Below are 20717 nucleotides of genomic sequence, written 5' to 3' on the forward strand. Positions count from 1 at the left end.
TTTTAACATACTGTATTTGTTAACTTAATTGTTAATATTATCAAATGTAATTTACTTCATGTTTGTCATTAGATCGCAGTGTGCAATATACGAAATTGAGTCCATCATTTTGAATAACTCTGTATAATATGTAATATTGTGACTATGTCACCTAAAAATAATCTTGTGGATTTGGCTGTGTGTGACCATAGAATAAATATATCAATGTATATTGTGACAGATGAACAATTTTTTGAGGTGTAATCAATGTTGTTATAATACATCTAGGCACGTTATTGTTTCACAATCTCAAGACAAAATGTGGTATCTAAGAAACACTTTTATGTTCACGTGTGACAAAGATAGACATTAAAAGAATATGTAGGTATGAATGAAATAAATGATAGCGGGTGGCGTTTTCGTATTTGAGTTAAATACTACATTCTACATCACGGGTGTAACTAAGATAACGCTTACTCGCTTACACTATAAGACGAACACGAAATACTGTATGAGACGACCTACGGCTATTAGGCTGTTATATTCATATTTAGCTATTTCTCTTTCTCTAATGGCGCTGATAATCTTGATGAAACAATAGAAATAATTGTATTTTTTAAATTAATAAAATAATTTGTGTCTATTTATAATGAAATCTTATTTCTTGGCTTTTACTAGTGTTTGCCACCTAATCAAATATTTTTCTCATCAAAAACGACCCTTTTGGTCCTTTTTTAATGCAATTTTGAGATTTCTACGGCGCTTCTATATATATTGTTGTAACGTCATTGGGGGTAATATATTAATTATATGTCACATAAAATTAATAATGATACAGATATGGCTGAATGCGATTATCTTACGAGGATTTACATATATGCAAACATAAGTGCAAACAGAATTATTACTACTCATAAGATATTATTCACACACAGCCATATCCACCAGATTTTTTATGTCATGTGACATATAATTGATAAATGTAATAAATTCAGATAAACAAATTTGTGATGAGTGGTTGCACGAACTTGTAATTATAGTTGTATGTAACAGGTAAACAAACATATTATCTGAAATTAAGTGTAAAGTGTATATGTATCGCACTGTAATTATAAAATCAGAAAAAGGCTATTTAACACAATTTCCTTGAGCACAGTAACGAAAGTTAAACCCTAAAGGATAATCTTCTTTATTAAAAAAATGTTGTACCTATACTAAAGCCACATACGCTTTACGCACCTAATGTGTCAAATTTAATTTCTGTAAAGTGGATGGGACTGTTGAGCAATTTGCAAAGATTTTAGAAAACATTCATTAACTCAGTTTGAAGTTTTTAGAATTGTGATAGTCTTGTATTTGCAGTGTGATATATCTGTAAATAACAGATAAACAGCATTCTGATGAGTAAAATAACTGAATCACGGATAAAAAAATCTTATGGAGTGAATTATAGATAGCTGAATATCTCAGATAAACAATTTTGTGAGATGTAATGTGGAACACCACAATCACCCCTATTAATTCATCATAATCTACACATCCGCCCTATAGTCCAGTCAGTGGGGGATAAAAAAGGGCTCCACCTTGCAAAAGGTTAGGTAGTAGCGATTTTCACATATATTGTTAAGATTGGGACTCTAAAGAAAAAAAAAAGTTTTCGACCTTGGGGGGGTCGAGCTCGACCCGCCATCTTGGATTGAAGGTGCCAAAATTTGGTTTTTTCAAAATAATTATGAAGTGGTTGATTTTTCAACCAAATTGTTGAAGACAAACTTAAAGACAACTAAATTACCTACATTTTTTGAAGAGAATTTTTTTTTGTAAGTCTAATAGGTAACGAGTTACAGCGGTTGAAAGAAGAAAATGTTGACAAAAAATTGTAAAACTCCAATTTTCTTGATAAAATTTGTACGAACATATTATACAATATCATTTTAACGATTAATTGTCATTTATCCAGAGAAATAGATACCGAGAGGATGTCGAACATGGTTACCACGTCTGAAAATTTTGAATCTATAAAATTTAAGGACAAAGTTATTCCATTAGTAGCAGTCAACAGCAGCATCAAGGTCGGCGAAACAACTATTTCCATCAACCCGCTAATGTTATTCCAGAGAATGTGTATTGTGAAGAAATCCGACGAAGAATTGAAGGATTTCCTTAAATTCGAACTCGCCCCATTTCCTTTGTCGCTTTTCACTGAAGAAGGAATGCGCAAAGGTACGAAATCATCATTTTATGGTTTTCGAACAACTTCCAGGCGTGCAACTTGAAGGTAGCTAAATTAATGTTGTTGATGGAGGATATCTTTTACATAAAGTTGTATGGAATCGGAATGATTATTTTTTGTCAATTTGCGAGAAGTACGTTCACTATGTAAGAAATCACTATGGATCACATGCAGTCATTATTTTCGATGGATATCCGCTTGATGATGGTGAAAAAAATACGAAAACCGCAGAAAGACTTCACCGATCGAAGAAGCACATGTCTGCAGATGTTCTTTTCGATGAAACAATGCCAGTTCAAGTTTCACAAGAACGATTTTTAGCCAATGAAAATAACAAAGTCCGTTTGATTTCGATGCTTACAAAGCAATTTATACAGGATGATTTTACAGTTAAGCATGCTGATGAGTTGATTGTTAATACTGCGATTTCCTTGTGTTCATCATATGACGATGTTTTCATTATTGGCGAAGACGTCGATCTCCTAGTTCTGCTGACAGCATTAGCACCACCCAAAAGTAGTATATATCTTCGCAAACCCGGAAGAGGCAAAACTTTTGATAGACTGTATTCCGCGAATAGTGCGAAATACAAAGAGGCGGCTGAGAATATTCTGTTTCTTCGTGCCTTTAGCGGCTGCGATACAACATCGTCCTTCTTCAACCAAGGAAAAACAAAATTTTGTTCGCTTGTGCAAAACGACACAAGACTCAATGCCATGATATGAATCTCCAAACAACATGATGCAACACCAGAAGACATAGCAGTTGCAGGAACACGCTTTCTTGTTGCTTTTTACGGGGGTGACATGGATAAGGAAACCTTGGAAGAAGTCCGCTACAAACGTTTCGCAAAGTCGACAACAAAAAGCAAATTCAATCTTGCTCTTTGCCACCAACGAACGACGCTGAACGGTACCATGCATTTAGAACGTACCATCAAGTCCAAAAATGGTATGGAATCCAAAAAAATCCAGAAAACTGGGGCTGGAAACGTGACACCAACGAGCTTGTTCCAGTAAGAATGACAAAGAAACCAGCACCCGAGACTTTATTAAAATTTATTTCATGCAATTGTAAAAAAGGATGTGGCGTTGCATGTAGCTGCAGGAAAGCTGGATTGAAGTGTTCTATTGTATGTGGGTGCTGTAATGGTCAAACATGCCGAAATTCGCCAGAGGTTCACATCGATGTCGAGGACGAAGAAGAAGAGATTTTGTCAATGGAAGCCCAGAATCTCAGTATCACAGGCAATGAGTTAGATGATGACATTGATGATGAAGACTGTTATTAAGTAACATAATTTATAGTAACATAATTCATAGTAATGTAACATAATTTCGAAATCTCCCATCGCTGATATATCTGTGGAGTAGACCTATTGGGCATACCACAATAAAAAATGCGCCATGTTCTCTACCTCATGGTGGTGTGGAAATGAGTTAACAAAATTATTATAATTATGTAATGAATAACCCGAAAAAATTACAAAGTTGGGGATTTCATAATTTTTTAGAAAAATATTCACATTTCCGCCACTGCAACTCGTTACCTATTAGACTTACAAAAAAAACTCTTTTAAAAAAATGTAGGTAATTTAGTTGTCTTTAAGTTTGCCTTCAACAATTTGGTTGTAAAAACGACCACTTTATAATTATTTTGAAAAAAACAAATTTTGGCACCTTCAATCCAAGATGGCGGGTCGAGCTCGACCCTCCCAAGGTCGAAAACTTTTTTTTTTCCTTAGAGTCCCAATCTTAACAACATATCACAAAATCGCTACTACCTAACCTTTTGCAAGGTAAAACTCCCCACTGACTGGACTACTAATGATGGGCACTGAAAAGCTTTCTGAAATGTTGGATAAAGAAAGAGGATGTACAACATGGCATAATACCCAAAAATGATTCATTGTAATACTCTTGGCCATGAAAATTTCAAATCATATCTGTAATGTACATAATAGTTACCCTGGATCTGATTTAGGTTCATCTTCATTACTGAGTTGCATGTAGACTGGAGGCAGTACAACAATCTGGTTCCATGGCACAAATACAGTCCTGGTCAGTGGTCGGAAAGGCGATCGTGAGAACTGAAGAGTTACAGCCCCGCCTCCGTTTACAAGAACGTCAAACCTGGATGAGATAAATTCATGTAAAAAACTAATATCGCTGAAATAATTCAATATTTCTTCCAATCAGCTATTTTTTTATTAATAGTTTTAGCTGTAACTTATAAAATGGATCATATTTTTTTTTTTAGTTTGTTTGTGAAGATGTTGACAGAATTATTTACAAATCAATATAGATTCTGGAGATGAGGTTTATAGGAAGAGAATTATTCTCTAAATACACGGTGTCCAGAAACTCGCAGTGAAAGCGGGAAACTGGTGAATCTACAATTTGGAGTTGATTTTGTGGTATAACTTTTTGATTTAAGCTTTCGTTTGGAGTAAATCGAATCCTCAGTTGGAATTTTTTAGGTCAAATTTGAGGGGTTAATATCAGCGGCCAAAGTGTACTAGAGGTTTAAAAAAGTTTTTTAACTCTTTTAAAAAGATTTTTTTGAGTTCTTCATGTGATTTAGATTCACCAGTTTCCCGCTTGTACTAGGAGCTTCAGGACACGGTGTATAAGGATATTCAATATCAACTCAATAAATTTAGCAATTTAAATTTGAATTTCAATTTAAATTTTGAAAATTATATATTTCCCGGCAGTTTCTTTACTATTTTTAATTTGATGAAACTAATGACAAAACCTTAGGACGAGTGGTTTCACAGAATTTGAAAAATTCATCTAATTTCAAAGTTGATTTCCAAGTTCTGTGAAGGTTCTATTCAAGTTATATTAGTTAGTTATTTTAGTTTTGTGAAACAACTGGCCAATAATGATACAATAATAGAACTTGAATACAACCTTCACTGAACTTGAAAATCAACTTTGAAATTTGATGAATTGTTCAAATTCTGTGTAACAACCCGTCCTTAATATTCTAGTACCTAGGTACACACAGCACACAACAGTTTTAAAACTGTGAATAATTCATGCATCAAATGTAAAGCGTATTTAAATTACGAACATAGATTGCTAGAATTATTAGACGTACAAGTTAAAAGGTATTCATGAATTAGGATTGCATTTTGAACTTACCATCCTCCTTGTCTCGTCAATGTGAATCCAAATCTTGCGTCTCGGTCCACCGAAACCCTGATGCCGACTATTCCAAGGCCCTGAGAGGACAATACTTGTCCCCTCATCACAGAAACTCGGCTAAAATGTGACAGATTTATTAAAATACAATTGAGAAATTTTCAACACATGACAGGTTGAAAAAAATTACTATCTGAAGATAAAAAAGAAAACTACTCTGAATCAATTATTACAGAAACTGAAAATGGGATTTTACTTATAAAATTTGTGACATGCTTAGTTTAAATGTGCTTAGATTAATGAAATATCAATAAATGTCTTGCGAAGCTCATTCAAAAGTCACTACGAGTTATTTGATTCTTTGAAAACAAAGCCATTTTCTGTTGTATTTTAACAAAGCCGTATGTGGTAACAAAATCAAAGTTCAATGATACCATTTTTCGTTAGGTACATATATATTTCGAAAGAATCAAATGTGGAATTTAGTATTTTATTGTTATCTCATAAATCTAAAAAGTTGAAAGCTGCAAAATCATCATTAACTTTTTAAGGATTTGCAAAATGATTATTTTCAGGAATTAAAATTAAATATATTTTTCTAAACACATAACATTCTTATCGCGAATATTGATACAGGACTAAAATATGAGCACTCCTTTACAATATAGTAGCGTAATCTTTGAAATGATAAAAGATGTCATGCACTTTCCATATCTGGCAACAAGGTAGGAAATGTAGAAGCAATTTTGTATGGAACATTCTTTTCCAGTGGCAAAAAGAGGTATATTTTTTTGTATAAGTTTGAATAATACTTTTCCAGCAGCAAAAAGAAGTATAATGTTTGTAGCATAAACATGAAATATATTTGTTTCAGTAGCAAATAGAAGTATATTTCTTGCATAAGTACGAAATACACATTTCCAGAGACTATAAGTATAATACATTTTTATACAAATTTCAAATAAACTTGAAATATTGTAGTTTTATTTTGTTCTACGAAGTATATATTTTTTTCCTTGTCAGGGAGGTATGAAGAAAAGGATTTAGAAGAAAGATAACCGCACATTTTAAATACATTATTCAATTAAATCTTCTATCAAGTAATAAATAGACAAGAAAGAACTCTCCAATTTTGTTGTAATTATTATATCTCAATGTTACATTTGAATCAAAACGTATTTTTGAACAGACAAGGCATAAATTGGACAAGTTTAAAATTGGTCGTAAAATAAAATAGACGAACCCTTATAATTTTAGAAGGCTCACAGAAACAATTAAACATATTATCTGCTTGTTTCTTTTAAAAACAATTTTGTTTTAAAAAGAATAACTTGCTTGCACTTTCAACAGACAAAACTATTCAAATTGTATTTTATTCTGTACCTTTTCACATAATAACACAATCCTTCTTAGAAATATTATCTGCATCCACTTATTTAGTATTTTATGGACTTAAAATAATGCAGATTTTATTATATAAGTGCTCACAGGGCCGGAATTTCAGTTGCATTGCGAGCTTAATCTTGGATTGAGAGATATTTACGTTCATCAAATCGTTTCATGGCTACAAGATAAGCCGACTTATACCATTATTAAAAAATACTGAAATATCGGCCCATATTGTGAAACATCACCTAAAAATAATTATATATTTGAAGCCAGAATAAAAAATAAAAATGTTATTCATAAGACCAACCTTACCTTTATTTAATTTACTAGATGCAACCAAATACCACCTGTTAATATCGTTTTATAGTTATAATCATAATTATAGTTAATTAAGCAAAATTTAAGAATGTAGGGTTAGAAAGCTGATTATTAAGCAATACATTAATCAATAAGACTGTCATAAATATTATATTGGTTAGTTCCTACAAGTAAAAAAATAACAAAGTTTACCGTTCAATTGAAAAGATAAAACGCATGCATCAAGATATTATCAGAAAATGAGTTGTTAAAATTTAAAGATTTATTTTTCAATATCAGCACATGTGTGAATTAAAAAAATAGGCATGATTTTGTATGTTAATGGTCAGAAGTCTTACATTCATTTGTTTATTTCTATATTACGATTACTCCTCTTTCTATCTTCCCATTGCCATGATGATGAGGCTAAAGGGCTATCCGAAAAATTGGCTCAATAAAAGGACGAAGTATACGACGGTACAAAACTCCAAAAACTAACCATTATAATAATATTTCGATAAGTTTGCTGGATTTGGTTGGGTTCTCACTTCAATAAAAAAACGTGTAGGAAAATTGTTTCTTTTGTTAAAAAATAAACTTAAGGTGGTTATATAATAATAGCAATTTATTTTTTAACGTTTTTTTGTCAAATCTTCGTGGGATCATGCAAACATATTAAAATATGATATGTTGAGAAAAACATGCTTTGAAAGATAATCTTTTACTATTCTACGAACAAAAATATAATTGAATAACAATACGTATTATTTACATGTAATGCAAACATGATGGCGATCTAGTAAGGTACATTATAGTTAGCCTGTCTTTACGCCGTATATACAGGGCGGCTCTTGGAAGGTGTAACATAAACATAAAAAGTTGGTTGACCTTTAACGAATACCTATTAGGGCCGTGTTTAATATTTTCCAATTAATAACAGAAATCGAGAACCTATACTGAAAGACAAATTTATAACCCAAATTTATAAAAGTTATAAGCCAAGCAAAATAAATAAGCTTTCTATCATTACATTAAAGAAACCATTTTTTTATATGCAGATAAGTCAGTTTTTCCACCATGCATCAATACTTATTATCCTTAATAATAATAATAACATGGAATTTATATGGCGCAGTTAAGTGTCATTACGCTTCAAGTACGCAACTTACGTAACTTACTGAAAAACATGAAACATACAAAACAAAATTGTACAGTTATATTGATTTTTCAAAGTTCCACAGCTCATGTGCAAGTGACGCTGTGAGATGAAAAGTTGAATAGGCAGAAAAAACTGTACCAATTTCATTACGCCAGCTCAAGCAATTTGCTTATTCATACGATCGAATTGACTGGCTAAGTATTTGGGTAAGAAAATCTATTACTTCCATGTCATTAAATTAATAGACTTGTCCTAACGTGAAATCTGGGTATTGTTCAACGAGCATGAGGTAAACCACGTCACCGTATTTTTGGCACCAGGAGAGTTCAAGAATGTTTTGAATAAGCTATGACATCAGTCGTACATTGACCACCGAACTAGATATTCTCATATTTTATTTTCGAGGACCGAATGGTTATATTACAATGCAAGTTACCTGTATACTGTCAGATTAATTTATTGACAAATCACCGAAAGGGGTGACGGTCACGCCATCTCCCGCGCTCCTTACAAGTTGATTTGCTCCCATTTCCCCGATTGACTTGTTTATTAATTTGGATGTCTATGATTATTTGTGAATATCTGTCTTGATAATATTTAAATTACCGTTTATTACAATAATTAAATTTTAATCTTAAAATAACGAAACAAAACTCGCCATAAAGCAAAGATTCCGTTCCTTTGAGGATTAAGTTCGTTACATAAAACACGTAACGCCATCTAACGGCAGACGTTATTAACTTGACTGTAAATCTCTTGACTTAGACAAGGGCGTAACAACCGATAATCGACGGGCTGTTTAAAGCAGGTCGCTACCCCGTCGAGACTAAATTACAGGGCCCTTTGATCCGACGGGGGAAGTTCGCAACGGGAACAGGATTCGGGAAAGTGCCGCCCATGTTTGTTTTCCGAAGCTGGGGAATACTTAACTACCCTTTATACGTAAATAGGTAGGTACTATTACACTTTGAACGTATTGCCTACAATTACTGCCTGTCGATTGAGGTTTAAACGGGATACTAATGTTCTTGGGATTAAAAAAATTGTCAATTACACTATAATATTTCTAAATTTCATCTGTGTAGATTTTCACGGACTGTGCAGGTACTATTATACTTTCTAAGTAGGTATTGCCCACAACTTCGGAACTGAAAATGCGATGACAAAATACTGTTATTGGATTGTAGAAAAATTTACCGAGAAAAGTGCGACTTCACACAGCACATCGGGCAGTTTTACTAAGCATTTAAAAAACACACAAAAACATGATTGATAGAATGATATGGTACGCTAATTGATCATAAGAACGATAACGCGTCGTTTAATCGATGTAATATTCAATATAATAAATTAGTCGATAGTAATATTCTAAGACAGTCTTGACAAAATCTATATTTAGTATAATATTATATGTAAATAATATCGTCATCAAAAATTATTCGGCATACATCTTACAATCGTATTTAAGTAGATAACTACATAAATAGATCAAACGTTTGCGAGTAGCAAGATGAAAAGCAAGGAACAAATGTGGTGGTTGATTTAGAAATAGACCATAGCTTGATCCAAGATGATACATACAAGATGATCACCCAAGGAGAATCATCCAGAAACAAAATCCCTTTCCAGATTTGTAGGCAAATTTAGCCATGTCTTTTTCTGGCTTATCCATACAGCAAAAAGTGGATATTGTTATCAAAAAACTCTGGAAACTAAATATAATGATGCAGCTTTGTTAAGTGCAGTCGAAGTACTTTGCTCCCGGCCAATAACAGCACCTGTGACAATAATGGCAACCTGTTTGGTGATTGTCACTTAGCTAGAAGAAGACGCCGGATACAAACACTTATTCACTAGCTGGACGTCTCTTTATGTAGAGATCGTAACAATTGTTACAGAATAAAAGTCTCACGATGATGTAGTTACAGAGACGTTAATACCTAGGTACATTACACAAACCAGAGTTCGCTGAAGTTTGATTTTTGTTGATTCGGACGCAAAAAGACGATGAACTTGTATAAATTATTTAAAAAATGTATTTATGATTCCAGCACACATCTTAAAATCATTTCAGAAAAATATTTTATTAATTTAAAAGTTAACTGTAATACATGGTGTCCGGAAACTATTCATACAAGCAGGAAACTTCTTTACAATTGGAGCCGATTTTGCAGTATAATTTTGTTTTTATTGAGGTTTTATTGAAGAATGTTTAGGTCACATTTGAAAATTGGTCGCCTCCTGTTTACTGTATTTTAAAATGAATCGAAGTGTAGGCCCGGCTTCAAAAGTTTTGTAACCATTTATTTTTGAAAAAAATGGAATAAAGTTCGACAAAAAAAAAATTAAATGGTCCGATCAATTTTTTTTGAGTTCTGTGTTGTAGATTCACAAGTTTCACTAGTTTCCGGACAACGTGTATAACACATAAACTTGTGTTAACCACAAGATGTATGTGATATACCTAGTAAGAATGTTACGCCACAAAGTAATTTTTTTTCAGGAACAAGTGCGAATTAGGGAAGACAACTGGATTCCGAAAATTTTCAGTTGATGAAATGGCTTTCAGAAACACTTTGAAACTCGCCGAATAACAGTACCTACTGCAAGGAGGTATATTTAAAACTAAATAAATCAGATCCCAACTAAAAATTGCCAACAGAATGCTGGGGAATTTGTAACTGCGTTATGATCTCCAAAATCTGTAATGTTATGATTAGATTGATTTTAAATATACAAAAATAACCATAAGACATTGATTGATCGGTCCAATTTCCGCAAAAAGTCTACTTCCTGATTTGATCTTACCCTCATTAAAAATTAATCGAATCTCGTGTGTTGCTAAGATGAATGACAGCCTCCCAAAATTCTATTAAAATCTAAAAGAACGCAAAATTTCAACTGCGAATCTTAAAGCCGGAGGTTAAAATATTAAACACCGCGACCCACTCCGGGCTGAGTAGTCATTTGGTAAACTGATTTACCTAATTTCTGCAAATGACGGGTAAATCCGCCCTTTGGTTAAAACTGCCGAGGAGCGGAGCGGGGTGTTGTCTCGCGCCCTCCTCGTTAAATATTGCTGTTAATGTTTTTATTAATATTTACAATGGAAAACCATTATATTTTTTTACGTATGCGCCATTTAGAAGCTATCGTTTGAGTGATAAATAAATACTGTTAGATTTATTTATTTAAATTGGTGTTTGGAAGGATGTTTGTTTTATTACCGCCTAAAAATGGAAAAACCAGCTAGGTTTTTAATCTTCCCCCACGTAAACAGATTCTTGTGTTTATCATTTGATAAACAAGGGCAACTGTTTCCAGACTCGTTGATAGTAAACAAATGATTTTATCAGACAGTACATCCTTCAGTGATCTTTACTATTTAACCTGGAATATATTAAAAAAATTACATAATTAATCCTAACCATAAAGCAGAAATCTGTGTAGATTTTTGGTCTGGATTTTTTAAGTTAGTGAAATCATTTTCAGTCCGCAAAGACTACTAAATTAAACTATCCATACAAGTGTTTAAAAGCAAGATAAATATGTCTTTTAATAGTTCCATATAATTAGAAAAATAGCGCTGTATGTCAGGCGAAGCCGGGTAGTAGCTACTGGTTAAAGAGAAAGAAGCCTCGAACCTACCCAGAATTCATTATTTTCTTTTATAAGGCGTGGGGTATTTTATCAACCTTCCAAGAATCTGAGCTTTACATCTAGAGTAGGGGCGGAAGGGTTGATCACCAGTATCTGGTACCCGGTACCTAGGCTGCGTACCGGGTGTATATAGATCTGTTTACAGTGCCCGTCCCCCTTGGAGACCGATGCCGCTGTATGGGTGTGTATAGAACGGACACGCTGTCAGCAAGAAATTGAATTTCATCCGGTGACATTTGACACGATAATGAGAGCCGACTTCGACCACGCTTGTCGAGACGGGTCTAAGTTGTTTGCCGAAAGCGAAAATCTCCGTTTTGGCGGTTTGTCAAGTAGTACCTACCTACTGCCCGGGTCTGGAGGACTGGGTATAGGCTATAATAGGCCCTATTGCCTAAATTTGTTTTGTTGGGTCGTATTTGATATTCGGCGAGATTGTCAACGATTATTTTAATCAAAGCGGCCGAATCGTGTTGAGATCGACGGTATTGTAAGTGGTTCACGGACACGGAATTAATCAGAAATCGTTTGTTAATTGAAACAGGTAATCACGAAATTAGCATTTTTGGTTTGAAATCCGTAGTGTGCCAGCAAATGACAACACAGGCGACATCTACCATTATTTACCTACAAGATTCGATTTGTGGCATTGTATTGGAGAATTAGAAAATTATTACTAATTTAAGTCCTCAATAACCAGCACACGATGTCTAGAGTCAAAATAACAATGGGTGCGATAGTATAGAGTATTGACATAACATAATATTTTGGAGATTACATAGATGGGGTCTACGTATTCTGGCCTGATCAGATGTAGGTACTATTTCTTCGTCCTGTATCGAACGATAATCGCTCAGCTATAATTTTATATTCAAATTCAAACTTCGTTAACTTTAATCAATTATTTTTTTTAAACATAAGTTATCCTTAAAGTGGCATTATTTTTTCGGACAACGCATAATTATTTCAGTTAACTAAAGGCATCATCGTTATTTGTACTTCTCCACCTTCATTTTTAAAGCAAAGGGCAAAAGTCCGAACAGAACTAAATACTTTATCGGGCTTATGGGGGCCTAATTATTACTAACTATCTGACCATCACAACTCGCTTCTGATGCACACTTCTCACTTTTTTCGTGACCACACTTATTCACTCATGACCTGATTGTTCACATGACCACACTTATTCACTCATGACCTGATTGTTCACATGACCACACTTATTCACTCATGACCTGATTGTTCACATGACCACACTTATTCACTCATGACCTGATTGTTCACATGACCACACTTATTCACTCATGACCTGATTGTTCACATGACCACACTTATTCATTCATGACCTGATTGTTCACTTGACCATGTCTTCCTGGGACCTCCGTGACATCTCTTTCATCTCATGTAATTTTCTTCCTTCTAAAATAACGAAAATAGCTAAGGGTCCCTTTCTCAATATTCCTCGTGAAGATTAAACCAGACAAAAATAATTTAATTGACCACTTGTTCGTAATTCGATTACGTACTTGCCCAAGGACCTTATTTGTACTGTGTTCAAACACATTTCAAATTTTCATTGCAAATTCGATACCTTTCTGCTAATACATCAAAATTGGTTTCCAATAACAATAAAAATTTTGTGAAATATTTTTGAAATGTACTTATCGAAATTGTGGTTACAATGAAATATTTGTGAACTTGCCTTTATGGACACAGGATAGGTATAGTGAAACAGGCATAGTAGAATATACATATATGTACGAGTATACCTTACTCATGTGGATAAACCCAATAAATAGTAATAATAGACTGCTGTAATCCGACCTCAATTATTTTCTTTTACTCATAAACATTTTTTCAGTGTTATTTTTTTTGTCGAAGTAATGAACTTTATGATGGCATTATTAATTTAATTAAAAGAAAAATAACTTTGTTTACGTCACTTTATTTTGATACACGATCAGACGTTTCACGACGATGTCCATTTCTTCAGAAGATATACAGTTATTCTTGAAGAAGTGAACATCGTCCACGAAACATGTTTAATGTGTATCAAAATAGAGTGATGTTAACAAAGTTATTTGTCTTTTAATTAAATGTAATTTTTTTATTATTGCCTAATGATCAATGAAGTTACTTCTAAATTGAGTAAGGAACAGATGAGACAAATTAAATCAAGAACGATCTTAACTTCAAAATGATTCGAGCAATTCGAAGTGACGGCAAATGGCGACTGTTTCCAAAAGCATTATTGAAATATTGCAGATTGTAGACTTATTACTATTTTTTATCTTGCTGACAAATCTGTCTGAAATTACCACGGAGAGTTAACAGTGAACTAGTTTTAAGGCCTCGTAGAAAGCTGATATGTTGAGATGGTTTGAAAGGGAGATATGTAAATAAGAATGTTGGAGGGAGCGCGCTAATATTAAAAAAACGATGATAACTAAGCAAAAATGGTGAAAATATTTAATAAAACACGACTCGTTTGAAATACAGCAAAACTATCTCGAAAAATGCTTTAGTTGCATTTAAAGATACACTGTGAATTTTTGTCATGCCTAACATATTAAATAACAGAACAAAACGTGTTTTTAATAATTTTATGTAATGAAAGTTTCGGCAAAACAAATATAAATTATCTTAAAAAATAACATGTAAATTTTTTTACTTAAAAACTTAAAGAGTTAATGAGAAACTTGTTATAAATCTGCAGAAATTGGGAATGAGGGGACTTGCAATGCAGTGGAGTAAGTATTTTCCACAATCATTTTCCGGTCGTGGTCCGGTTATCAACACAGGTTTTCCGGTTACGTGAACACAAATACGGTTTTCAATCACAGAGTTATTTTGCCTATTTAAATCGTCTATTTAAAAAAAAAAACATAGTAAATATTTTACATTTCACAAAAAACATTTTACAATGTACATATTTAGATGAATGGAATCAACATGATGCATGCAAAGGCTGTACTATGTCCTTTAAACATGCATTAGACATCTGCAAATTACTTCTTTGAAATCTAGTTGTATGGTCATGGACATGGAATGGTACTATAGAAATAAAGTGTCGGCCAAAACCAGGCTTATATTTACAATTTTTTTGATGGCAGCAATCTTGATGAAATATTTTAAATCATTCAAATACATAATATGGAATTATTAAAACATTTATTTAATAGCACATTAATGAGGTAAAATTTTGCAACTCATTTCATCTATTTGTTAACCAAACTATATATAATATTCGTTAAATGCTTTTTGTTTAATTTGTGCAAATAAATTCGTATTTGAATAATCCGTTACAATTAAAATTATTACCACAAGCGCTGTTTAAATAGGAAAAAAAATTATAACACCATTTGCATTACCAATATGGATCTTTTTTTCCGCACATAATGTTGTGTAATTATTAATATTGATAGCCACAAAGATGGAGCTTATTTTTTATTAACAATAATAAATATTGTTGTTTTGTTCATTAAGGGGAGACGGAAAAAAACAAACAGCATGGGAAGGCAAACTTCACTGAAAAACGTGATATAAATTGATGTTTGAACAGAGCTTTTCTATGATTACACTGTACCATCGTAAATTTGAATATTGACAGATTTTTTTAATAATATTTACTGAATTTTTTTACACAAATAATTTTCAGTCTTGACAACTAAGTCGCATTTACAATGGTTCAGTCCTTTATGAAGCAATCTGTTGAAGTGACAATATACCCTAGTCGTCTTAAAATTAGATAATTGAATAACGTTGAAAGTGCAAACAATCAGGATGTTCTTTTAGAATAATTGTTTGTTTCTAGAGGGTCAATGCAGCAAGCTGCTAATAGAAGAAATTAGTCGGCTGGAGGGGTTGGCGGTCCTGGGGAGGAGGTTGGGTAAACACAAAATGGCGGGGCGGGGCGGGAGGGGGGAGGGTAACAGATAAACAATGAGACGCAGACAAGGGTAACAAAGGAGTAACGAGTATACACCTTACTCTCTTCACCGTATTGTATATTTATCTTCCATTTGTTTATTGGAAGTTATCTTGCTTCGCGTTGGTTATAAGGAACTCCTTTTCTATAACTTTATGTTTTTGACTCTCGTTTTAAATTTAATAAAACTTTTATTTTCTGTTGAGTGTGATTTTCTAAATGAGTATCGAGTTCCCATGGATTCTGTGTTGGTGATGTCAGAGAGGTTCTGTGTCTTAATGCTCTATGCGAGAGATTTTCAGTCTCACACCAACGTTTCCATCATTATGGTCTTTGAGGCTTTCTTCGGTTTCTATTTCGCTGTCAAAGAACTTCTTTCAGAGACTGCGTTTGGAGCATTTGGACCCACGGACATGTTCGGAGCCTTTACGTCCGCCGACGAGCAAGCTTTGCCATCATAATTATTATGCAGGCCGGAGTGATTAAATTTCCGCTTTAAAAGTTTCATGTTTCCCGCAATAGAGTCGGGGGAGGCGGTGGTGGGGGGCGCCACCCCCGCACCGTGTGTATTTGTGTGTGTGTGTGGGTGTGTTGTGTGGGTTTAGGTAGGTATGTCACAAGTCGAAGCACAGTGGACAAGACAAATAATGAGATGGAGCGATACAGATAATGAGGGATGAATACAGAGCTGCGGGGTGCGGGTGCTGGGAGCAGGGGGGCGGGAGATTGAAAGGACGGGAGGGGAAAGGACAGGGAGCACGGGTCGGGGGTGGCTATGTGTGTAGGGGTGTGAGGTAACGAGTAGATAAAGAATTACGATTAACTAATGCGAGACATACACATACTGTTACATACACATACCAAAATAAGAAAAATAAAGATACATCGAACGAAAGGGAATGAGGGGACAATGAAAAGCTTCCAAGCTGGGCCTCTGGGGCCGGCCGAGAGGAAAACAAAAAGATATGAAAATGAGGTAGCAACACATACATAAGACGATTACAAACAGATAGATGTCGTAACGGATACGGGGGTTTGGCGGCGACTTACCACGGTGTAAAGGAATTCCAGAACTCGCTAGGAGTAGCACGGGGACACGGCGGCACGGGGGCACAGAAAGACAGGACAGATTACTACACATATAGCTACAGCCTCCGATCCTCTCCGCTGCACCACGCACCACGCACCACGCTGCACGCTCCGGGAATGCACGCGCCACGCTCTCGAGCACGCACTCGGCATCACACACATCACGCACTCGCTCTTCGCACACCACGCTCTCGCCTCCACGCTCACCGCTCACTCGCCACGCCATGTTATTACATAATATGTTATCAAAACCAAATAAACAAACACAAGTGAATAAAGTATATACGGGATGGAGGTTGTTACTGGATTATTGGTGAAATATATATTTTACTGTACAAGCTCATGACAGACACAAGTAGCAAATTACTATGGACGGCACAAATACAAATAATCACACGAAAGATATGACAAAAACTCGCAGTAATGTGGCTAAGGCTATATATTTATTATAACGTCGGAACCGCGAAGTTACGGGAGTCCGCCACTGGCTTGTGTCCGCCAAGTCCCGTGTCAAACCAATTTGCCCAACCTATGTTTATTCTAACTTGAGCTAACAAACCCTTATTGAGATTAAATTTAACGGAAACTCTTTTCTAGTATAATATAATAAACGATACAAACAATAGTACTGAACTCAAGGAAACAAAAATGTAACAAAAATAACTTTTGACAGCGGAAAGTGCGTGCAAGCGTAATTTCTTTCTCGGTTAAATACAACTCGAATCTTCCCGTCATTCTCCTTCCGGTGTGAGAGAGAGGGACAGACGCGTGAATGCTTTCTCATTTAAAATGTGGTGTGTGAAACAGAGAGGTGAGACAGACAACATGGTTAGACGCACACAAGGGATAACATTAGACAATACACAAACATCTCGGACCCGAGCATTGAGCAAGGGGCTAAAGCGGCTGCAAGCAGCGTCATAAAGAGAGGGCATCTCGCGCTGTCCATGCAGTGGGCCTGGTACCAGGATCTGGACCTGGATCTGGACCTGAACCTGGACAGTGCCATTGCCCAAAGCCCATTGCATGGAAAGCGCGCTACCTGCTTTCAGAAAAAAGCACGGATATCCCATTGGTATCAAGCCTGCTCAGTCATTTGCAGCAGGTCCGAGAGGGGATAGGTGAGGAGAAGGGAAGAGACAGGTGTTGAGGAGTCGCGGCCTTTGGGCCAGGACCGCACAGAGCTCTAGTCCTAGATTTCACTTAAAATTAAACACTGGACTTAAGGAAAACAAACATTGCCTTTTATCCGATTCAAGTGGTTGAAGAACACATGGCTGACCGGCTAATTATTAAAACTATGTTTTTTAATAGATGATTGGAGATAAAACTAAAAAAGTATGGTTAAATCAAAATAACAAAAAACAATACAACGTACTTCGTTAGTAAAAATAATTACAAAATGTTAATAGAATTATGGTCGATTCGGTATATTAGTCAAAACACCTGGTTAAATAAAACAAGTTAATTGACACTATTCACCTAGATGCAGTACAGGTAGAGAAACTCTACAAAAGATCAGTAGGCCAACCAAAAGTCGGATATAACATAATGAAAGCGCTATTCGATAAGTCATCTAGGTGGTATGAGGGATCACCTACCTTTCGGAATACTCATCCATATGGGCGTAGGACTGGACCGAGTTCTCTTCAATGAGGAACTTGACCCTCTGATAGAAGGACGCGGTGACTGAAGGAGGCTGTTTCCTGAGAAGGACATCGGCCGGATCGTTGGAAGCGAGGCACATGATGTCATCCTTGCACGCATCCCGAGAGCAACACTCGGCGTCGGAGCAGTCGGCAGTACCATCTGTCACCATGAAACGATGCACGAAATGAACAAGTGCAATTTAACTTTAATATCAGCCTTGCAATTAAGTCATGATGACAATGAAAAAAGCATCAAATTTAACAGAAAATAAAACACAAAACTTTAAATTTATACTTTGTTCAAGGTTGTTCACGATCTCCTAGAAAGTTGTATTTCATGTTGATTCCTCGATTTTGTGCGTCTGCTATTTCACTTCTCGAAAAGATTTCTGTCTCAATTTCGTTTTAATTTTGAATATTTTAAGGCAGAATCTTACCATGGTCGTTGTCGACTTTATCTGAGCACTCCATCTCAAGGGGGATGGAGCAATCACTGCCTGCCCACCCCCTAGCGCAAACACATGCATACTCCCCAGCTTCAAGACTGCATTGCCCGTGGCGGGAGCACCCGTTCTCACAGCCAGCTGGAAACCAACAAACATTAGAGGTTAGAAAATGTACCAGTCACTCTACGAAAAAAACATGAGTTTAGTTTTAACTGATGATCATGTAACTTCCTTGATCACACTGTGTACCTTTTGTCTTCATATTTTGTAATGATAGCGGATGTGTAATAAGTGTTCTACAATAACTTTCCATCTTGCTGTTTTCTTTTGGAATGCTATCCATATTACGTATTTTTTTACAATGCCAAATCGGTCAACTGTAAAACATAAATGTAGACAATATTAATTGTTGCATCCGAAACTGCTTACATCTTCAGTTGCACTTGTAACGGACTGTAAATTCTTGAAACGAAATGGTGATTGCTGGAATTGGGTGATAGTATGTGTAAGAAAGAACAAATTATGGAGGGAAAACGGGTTGACCAATCACTTACTACTGTATATTTGCGAAGAAGCATTCGACACAACTACAATATAATGAGTTCCACCGCGATACTTCGAGGTAATTATCGCCACAACAAACGAATGAGTACTTAAAACGATATTATGTACTTTCAAGATAGTCAAATTCCTTCTATTTACTACAAAACGATATTATGTACACGAACGACACCTACGACTTGTTCGAATCTTTCTTCTATTTTCAAAACATCCGCCCTCGAATTTTTTGCAATTGTTCCAAATTCAAACAGTTTTCCAGCAAGGCGATGGTTACGGAAAAGTAGGAAATGGACAAATAACATACCGGTAGGAACCAAGCATATTCTGTTCGTGTTCGTGTTCTCATTCTAATGTTCGCTGATGATATGAAGATATATAGAATTATTGGCAATATCGAGGACTGTCTAACACTTCAATCTAATATTAATAGCTTTTACGATTTGTGTCTTAAAAACAAATTAACTCTTAATATGTTATTAATTAATTAATTCATTAACTCTCACCTATGTTATTACCAACCTTATTATTATTTTTATTACTTATTATGTATATTATTTCAAATATGGAATGTATTGCATTGCACTACCCCTGCATACATTCTGGAATAAATTCTTATTATTATTATTATTATTATTAATGTAAAAAAATGTCAACTTATGAGATTCCACAGAAAAAAAACAATTGTTGTTCACCTACTTTCTCAATAATCACCCTTTAGTATCTGTTGATGAAATAAGAGACCTTGGTATAACCCTTGCCACTAAATTAACATGCATTAAACATATTAATAATATAACCAGTAAAGCAATGCAAATGTTAGGATTTGTCTTACGGATTTCAAAGGATTTAAAAAATTTAAAAACTGTTAAATTACTTTACACTTCACTTGTTAGAAGTTAGAAGCCAACTAGAATTTAACACCACCATTTGGAGTCCTTACTACAGTGTACATGAGAATTCCCTTGAGAGAGTCCAACATAAATTTTTACGTTATATTAATTTTAAATTGGGAATATTCATCGAAAACATTAATTACCCCCCTCTGTTACAATTATTGGGACTAGATACATTAAAAGAAAGAAGAATTTGTGTTGACCTATTTTATTTATTTAAAATCGTTACCAACCTGTTGAACTCCCCTGAACTTCTTTCGTTAATAATATGTTTCCATGTACCTA

General features: G+C 34.8%; 1 protein-coding gene across 2 annotated transcripts in view; it reads right to left on the reverse strand.

The window, feature by feature from the left end:
- Ten-a (Teneurin-a transmembrane protein) overlaps positions 1 to 20717 on the reverse strand; it is a 140751-nt gene that overhangs the window by 9024 nt on the left and 111010 nt on the right. The window contains exons 8-12 of one of the 2 annotated variants that reach the window (XM_089631552.1): positions 18970 to 19116; positions 18485 to 18692; positions 16845 to 16871; positions 5362 to 5481; positions 4180 to 4344 (exon numbers count right to left, since the gene is read on the reverse strand). In XM_089631552.1, the coding sequence (XP_089487678.1) occupies positions 4180 to 4344; positions 5362 to 5481; positions 16845 to 16871; positions 18485 to 18692; positions 18970 to 19116 (667 nt within the window). The remainder of the gene's footprint in view (positions 1 to 4179; positions 4345 to 5361; positions 5482 to 16844; positions 16872 to 18484; positions 18693 to 18969; positions 19117 to 20717) is intronic. The other variant, XM_089631553.1, reaches the window with a different exon arrangement.

This window comes from Hesperophylax consimilis, chromosome 5 (assembly GCF_061612785.1).
Source record: "Hesperophylax consimilis isolate HC1 chromosome 5, BYU_Hcon_1.0, whole genome shotgun sequence".
Taxonomy (NCBI): domain Eukaryota; kingdom Metazoa; phylum Arthropoda; class Insecta; order Trichoptera; family Limnephilidae; genus Hesperophylax; species Hesperophylax consimilis.